At 51.4% G+C, this 6,237-nt stretch overlaps 1 protein-coding gene across 1 annotated transcript; it reads left to right on the forward strand.

Moving 5' to 3' along the window:
- Positions 1-2,807: 2,807 nt before the first annotated feature.
- LOC138768852 (uncharacterized protein PF3D7_1120000-like) lies at positions 2,808-3,617 on the forward strand. The gene has a single exon (XM_069946818.1). It carries the CDS (start codon positions 2,808-2,810, stop codon positions 3,615-3,617), a length of 810 nt encoding a protein of 269 aa, XP_069802919.1.
- The last annotated feature ends 2,620 nt before the right edge of the window (positions 3,618-6,237 follow it).

The following is a 6,237-nucleotide window of genomic DNA, read 5'->3' on the forward strand; positions in this document are numbered from 1 at the left end:
CATCTATAAGGGTATAAGGGGGGGGGGAAGAGGGGGACCAGCTATAAGGGGGGGAAGAGGGGGGCCATCTATAAGGGGGGGCCAGCTATAAGGGGGGGAAGGGGGGGGACCATCTATAAGGGGGGGGAAGAGGGGGACCATCTATAAGGGGGGGGGGAAGAGGGGTACCATCTATAAGGGGGGGGAAGGGATACCATCTATAAGGAGGGAAGGGGGGAACCATCTATAAGGGGGGGAAGAGGGGTACCATCTATAAGGGGGGGAAGGGATACCATCTATAAGGGGGGGGAAAGAGGGGGACCATCTATAAGGAGGGAAGAGGGGTACCATCTATAAGGAGGGAAGAGGATGACCATCTATAAGGGGGGAAGAGGGGGACCATCTCCTATAGGAATAGCACCCTCCTTTCCTGACATCCTCTGTGCTGCTGTGACCTCCCCTATAAGATCAGCACCCTCCTCTCCTGACATCCTCTGTGCTGCTGGGACGCTGCGACCTCCCCTATAAGATCAGCCCCCTCCTCTCCTGACATCCTCTGAGATGCTGTGACCTTCCCTATTAGATCAGCACCCTCCTCTCCTGACATCCTCTGTGCTGCTCGGACCTCTTCTATAGATCAGCACCCTCCTCTCCTGACATCCTCTGTGCTGCTCGGACCTCTCCTATAGATCAGCACCCTCCTCTCCTGACATCCTTTGTGCTGCTGGGACCTCTCCTATAGGATTAGCACCCTCCTCTCCTGACATCCTCTGTGCTGCTAGGACTCTCCTATATGATCAGCACCCTCCACTCCTGATATCCTCTGTGCTGCTGTGACCCTGCAACCTCCCCTATAAGATCAGCTCCCTCCTCTCCTGAAACCAGGTGGCAATATGTTTATTGGGGGCAGTGGAGGTGGGGTGGACAATGCTTACTGGGAGCAGCATGGGACCAAACTTATTGGGGCCAGCAGGGAGGGGAGGCAGGCAGTGTTTATTGGGGACAGTGTGGGGGGGGGCAGTAGCGGAGTATAATGTGGGCGGATTGACGGGGGGCCCAGGTTGGGTGGACAGCCCGGGGCCCAGGGTACATTTAATCCGCCACTGACTAAGGCAAGTAGGTAGGGACAGTGGGTGGGTTCAGCCTTAGGGTCCACTGTCTCGTCTTGTCTCTACCTCCCCGTCCTGACAATTACTACTATAATACTGCTCCTATATACAGGAATATAACTACTATAATACTGCTCCTATATACAGGAATATAACTACTATAATACTGCCCCTATATACAGGAATATAACTACTATAATACTGCTCCTATATACAGAAATATAACTACTATAATACTGCTCCTATATACAGGAATATAACTACTATAATACTGCTCCTATATACATGAATATAACTACTACACGACTATGTTCACACAATGTAAGTTCCGTAGTAATCACGGCTGTTGTTGCAACTACCGTGATTAGTGCAGAACCTACGCTGTGCTGAAGGCTGAGGGAATCCTGGCCGGAGTGTATACACATAGAACATATATATACATACACATGGTATACACTTTGTCCGGGATCCCTAGTGGTGCTGTAAAAAACTGACATGTCAATGAATAGCGGCCGCAGAAAACCCTGTCAGTTTACACAATGAAGCGTGCGGATCCCGCCACAAGCTCCATTGTGTGCTGCAAGGAATTCGGATGCGGTATGCACGGATGCGTCGGTATCTAAATTCAGTGGCGCTAAAGATCATCTGCCCGATACTGCAGTATCGGCCAGAATGATCTTTTCTGAGAACGGCCGGTGTCATACAAAGTGTGAACAAAGCCTAATACAATATATTTATGTGTAGATACTTTGTGTCACTATGACATATTGGACATCCAGCTCTCTAGACTTTGCAGTTTGGCTTTGCTGCCTTTAGAGACGTTAACATGTTTCTATATTCTCTCTCTGTACTGTGGTTGATCATTATAGGACACAACTATCTGTGTGTTATTGGTTTAGTACCTTTGTACCTTTGTGACTTATGTAACAATCAGGTTTTGCTGGTCTCGCTTGGCTCTTTCCGGGCACGGTACAGCCATACAGACAGTCAGCCCGGACTGGGAACTGAGCTCAGGGACTTTGGGCTATTTTGCCTTTTAGTATTTCCAAAGTGTTTTCAGATCAATCCCGCATAGTGGAAGGCAGCCGTGCACTATTTTCCTGTTCAGATCAGTGGGATATTGTTATTTACTCCAGAATTGACGGCAATGGATGGACGTCGCTTCCTATTGGTAATCAATGCAGAAGTCCAGGTAATGCCAATGGGTGACGTAAAGCTCAATATACAATAACTGCACTATATGTATATGTATATAAGTATAGCTCAATATACAATAACTGCACTATATGTATATAAGTATAGCTCAATATACAATAACTGAACTATATGTATATAAGTATAGCTCAATATACAATAACTGAACTATATGAGAAGTTATAGTAAGATGAGGGGTTGAGAGGGCAGCACAGAGGATGTCAGGAGAGCAGTGTGCTGATCTTATAGGAGATGTCAGAGGATGAGAGTTACATAAAGGAGAGGCAGGGTCCCAGCAGCACAGAGGATGTCAGGAGAGCAGTGTGCTGATCTTATAGCGGTCGATCACGCGGCCGGCCATACTCACAAAGAGGCGTGCAGCGTTGAGTGAATTCGGCCCGGGGGAAAGGGACGGGGACAAGTGCCCCGGTCTTGATAAATTTCCCCCTTTAATGTACACCCCAACGCTCCTTTAGATCACACATAACATTGTACACCCAACACTCCTATAGATCACACGTGACAATGTGCTCCTTCCTGGAGATCAATGTCAGCGAGTCATTCATAAAGAACATGAAGAGAGCCAGCGGGCCCCTCCTGGAGAACATCAAGAGAGCCAGCGGGCCCCTGCTGGAAAACATCAAGAGAGCCAGCGGGCCCCTGCTGGAAAACATCAAGAGAGCCAGCGGGCCCCTGCTGGAAAACATCAAGAGAGCCAGCGGGCCGCTCCTGGAGAACATCAAGAGAGCCAGCGGGCCCCTCCTGGAGAACATCAAGAGAGCCAGCGGGCCGCTCCAGGAGAACATCAAGAGAGCCAGCGGGCCGCTCCAGGAGAACATCAAGAGAGCCAGCGGGCCCCTCCTGGAGAACATCAAGAGAGCCAGCGGGCCGCTCCAGGAGAACATCAAGAGAGCCAGCGGGCCCCTCCTGGAGAACATCAAGAGAGCCAGCGGGCCCCTCCTGGAGAACATCAAGAGAGCCAGCGGGCCGCTCCAGGAGAACATCAAGAGAGCCAGCGGGCCCCTCCTGGAGAACATCAAGAGAGCCAGCGGGCCGCTCCAGGAGAACATCAAGAGAGCCAGCGGGCCCCTCCTGGAGAACATCAAGAGAGCCAGCGGGCCCCTCCTGGAGAACATCAAGAGAGACAGCGGGCCGATCCAGGAGAACATCAAGAGGGCCAGCGGGCCCCTCCTGGAGAACATCAAGAGAGCCAGCAGGCCCCTGCTGGAGAAAATCAAGAGAGCCAGCGGGCCCCTCCTGGAGAACATCAAGAGTCTCATCGGGCCCCTCCTAGAGAACATTGAAAGCCAGCGGGCCGCTCCTGGAGAACATTGAAAGAAAACAGAATCAATGCTCACTATGATGCGAGCGGGTCCAGCCGCACACTCAATTGTGTTCAGTGTACGGTTCTGATGCGGGTGTGCATGGATGCGCCCGCATCAGAACACAGCGGCGCTAAAGATCATCCGGCCGGCTAAAGAACATAGCCTCACGTAGGATGGGCTCAGATACACCAGATCAGTAGACAGTATCACACAGGATGACAGATGATCGGCTCAGATACACAGCTGCAGTAGACGTCTCATGTATGGGAATGATTTATCACTGAGGATTCAGCTTTGCTTCAATTGATCAGATCATATCAGAATTTACTCAGCGCCTTTCATCCTTGGCGGAGACCTTGAGTTGTGGCGTTTATGTGAACAGCGGTGAATGCTGCCGGTGCCGGGTGCGCACTTTATACAATAGGCACAATGTGTGCCAGCTGATTCATGGAGCCACACTTCATGAACAAACCTTTCAGTGTTGTATGAATACAGGTTATACGACACAAACGCACTGACATCTGTTTACACAGCAAAGTCTCAGAAAAGTGAGCAGCGGCAGATGATACCAGACACGTTTCTATTATCCGATTAAAGCTCTTAAAGGCACGTCTGCTTTTCACAAAATTTTCTTTATTCCTGAATTCCCTGTATTAGGTCTGTTAATCCAGAGCTTCCTGATTCAGTGGGATCAGGCACCATGTAACTAGTGAACAATTCAGATGTATATACCTTGCCGGGTCTGTACTGGGTACTGGAGTATATTCTGGAGTCAGCTGCAGCGTCTCACTGATGGTGGTTACACTAACCCTCTTAGATGACATCTCACGGCCGATCTGAGCATGACGGGCGTCCTCTTCTGGGAATTGTTATTCTCCTTATTTCTATAATTATAATATCCTAAAATGCCAAATTCTGAAGCAGATGTATAGATGTTACACGACAACGGATCAATAACAGGGAGATCAGAGGCGGACACCATCACGTATCCTTCATCACCTCGAGGAAAGGAAACTCCTTAAAATCTCTGTACAAATGAGTTAACTCTTTCCATCTCAGCTATTCATCTATTACTGCTGTCAACCAGCCTGTACATCCTAGGTATAGAGAGGTAGTCACAGCCCCACCTCCTGTACATCCTGGGTATAGAGAGGTAGTCACAGCCCTGCCCCCTGTATATAATGTGTATAGAGAGGAAGTCACAGCCCCGCCCCCTGTATATCATGTATATAGAGAGGTAGTCACAGCCTTATATATCTTATATATGTAATGTGTGTGGCCTCCATGCGCCTGTATGACCTCCCTACAAGGCCCGGCCATGCTCCTGATGAGGTGCTTGTATGACCTCCCTACAAGGCCCGGGCATGCTCCTGATGAGGTGCTTGTATGACCTCCCTACAAGGCCCGTGCATGCTCCTGATGAGGTGTCTGTATGACCTCCCTACATGGCCCGGGCATGCTCCTGATGAGGTGTATGACCTCCCTACAAGGCCCGGGCATGCTCCTGATGAGGTGTATGACCTCCCTACAAGGCCCGGGCATGCTCCTGATGAGGTGGCTGTATGACCTCCCTACAAGGTCCGGGCATGCTCCTGATGAGGTGCCTGTATAATGAGGTGTCTGTATGACCTCCCTACAAGACCTGGGCATGCTCCTGATGAGGTGTATGACCTCCCTACAAGGCCCGTGCATGCTCCTGATGAGGTGTATGACCTCCCTACAAGGCCCGGGCATGCTCCTGATGAGGTGTATGACCTCCCTACAAGGCCCGGGCATGCTCCTGATGAGGTGTCTGTATGACCTCCCTACAAGGCCCGGGCATGCTCCTGATGAGGTGTATGACCTCCCTACAAGGCCTGGGCATGCTCCTGATGAGGTGTCTGTATGACCTCCCTACAAGGTCCGGGCATGCTCCTGATGAGGTGTATGACCTCCCTACAAGGCCCGGGCATGCTCCTGATGAGGTGTCTGTATGACCTCCCTACAAGGCCCGGGCATGCTCCTGATGAGGTGTCTGTATGACCTTCCTACAAGGCCTGGGCATGCTCCTGATGAGGTGGCTGTATGACCTCCCTACAAGGCCCGGGCATGCTCCTGATGAGGTGTATGACCTCCCTACAAGGCCCGGGCATGCTCCTGATGAGGTGTCTGTATGACCTCCCTACAAGGCCCGGGCATGCTCCTGATGAGGTGTATGACCTCCCTACAAGGCCCGGGCATGCTCCTGATGAGGTGTCTGTATGACCTCCCTACAAGGCTCGGGCATGCTCCTGATGAGGTGTCTGTATGACCTCCCTACAAGGCCCGGGCATGCTCCTGATGAGGTGTATGACTTCCCTACAAGGCCCGGGCATGCTCCTGATGAGGTGTCTGTATGACCTCCCTACAAGGCCCGGGCATGCTCCTGATGAGGTGTCTGTATGACCTCCCTACAAGGCCCGGGCATGCTCCTGATGAGGTGTCTGTATGACCTTCCTACAAGGCCTGGGCATGCTCCTGATGAGGTGGCTGTATGACCTCCCTACAAGGCCCGGGCATGCTCCTGATGAGGTGTATGACCTCCCTACAAGGCCCGGGCATGCTCCTGATGAGGTGTCTGTATGACCTTCCTACAAGGCCTGGGCATGCTC

The sequence above is a fragment of the Dendropsophus ebraccatus genome, chromosome 12, assembly GCF_027789765.1.
Source record: "Dendropsophus ebraccatus isolate aDenEbr1 chromosome 12, aDenEbr1.pat, whole genome shotgun sequence".
In the NCBI taxonomy this organism is placed as follows: Eukaryota; Metazoa; Chordata; class Amphibia; order Anura; family Hylidae; genus Dendropsophus; species Dendropsophus ebraccatus.

What these genes read in the sequence shown, in the direction of transcription:
- LOC138768852 (XM_069946818.1), top strand. Translation starts at nt 2,808, where the DNA reads ATGTGCTCCTTCCTGGAGATCAATGTCAGCGAGTCATTCATAAAGAAC.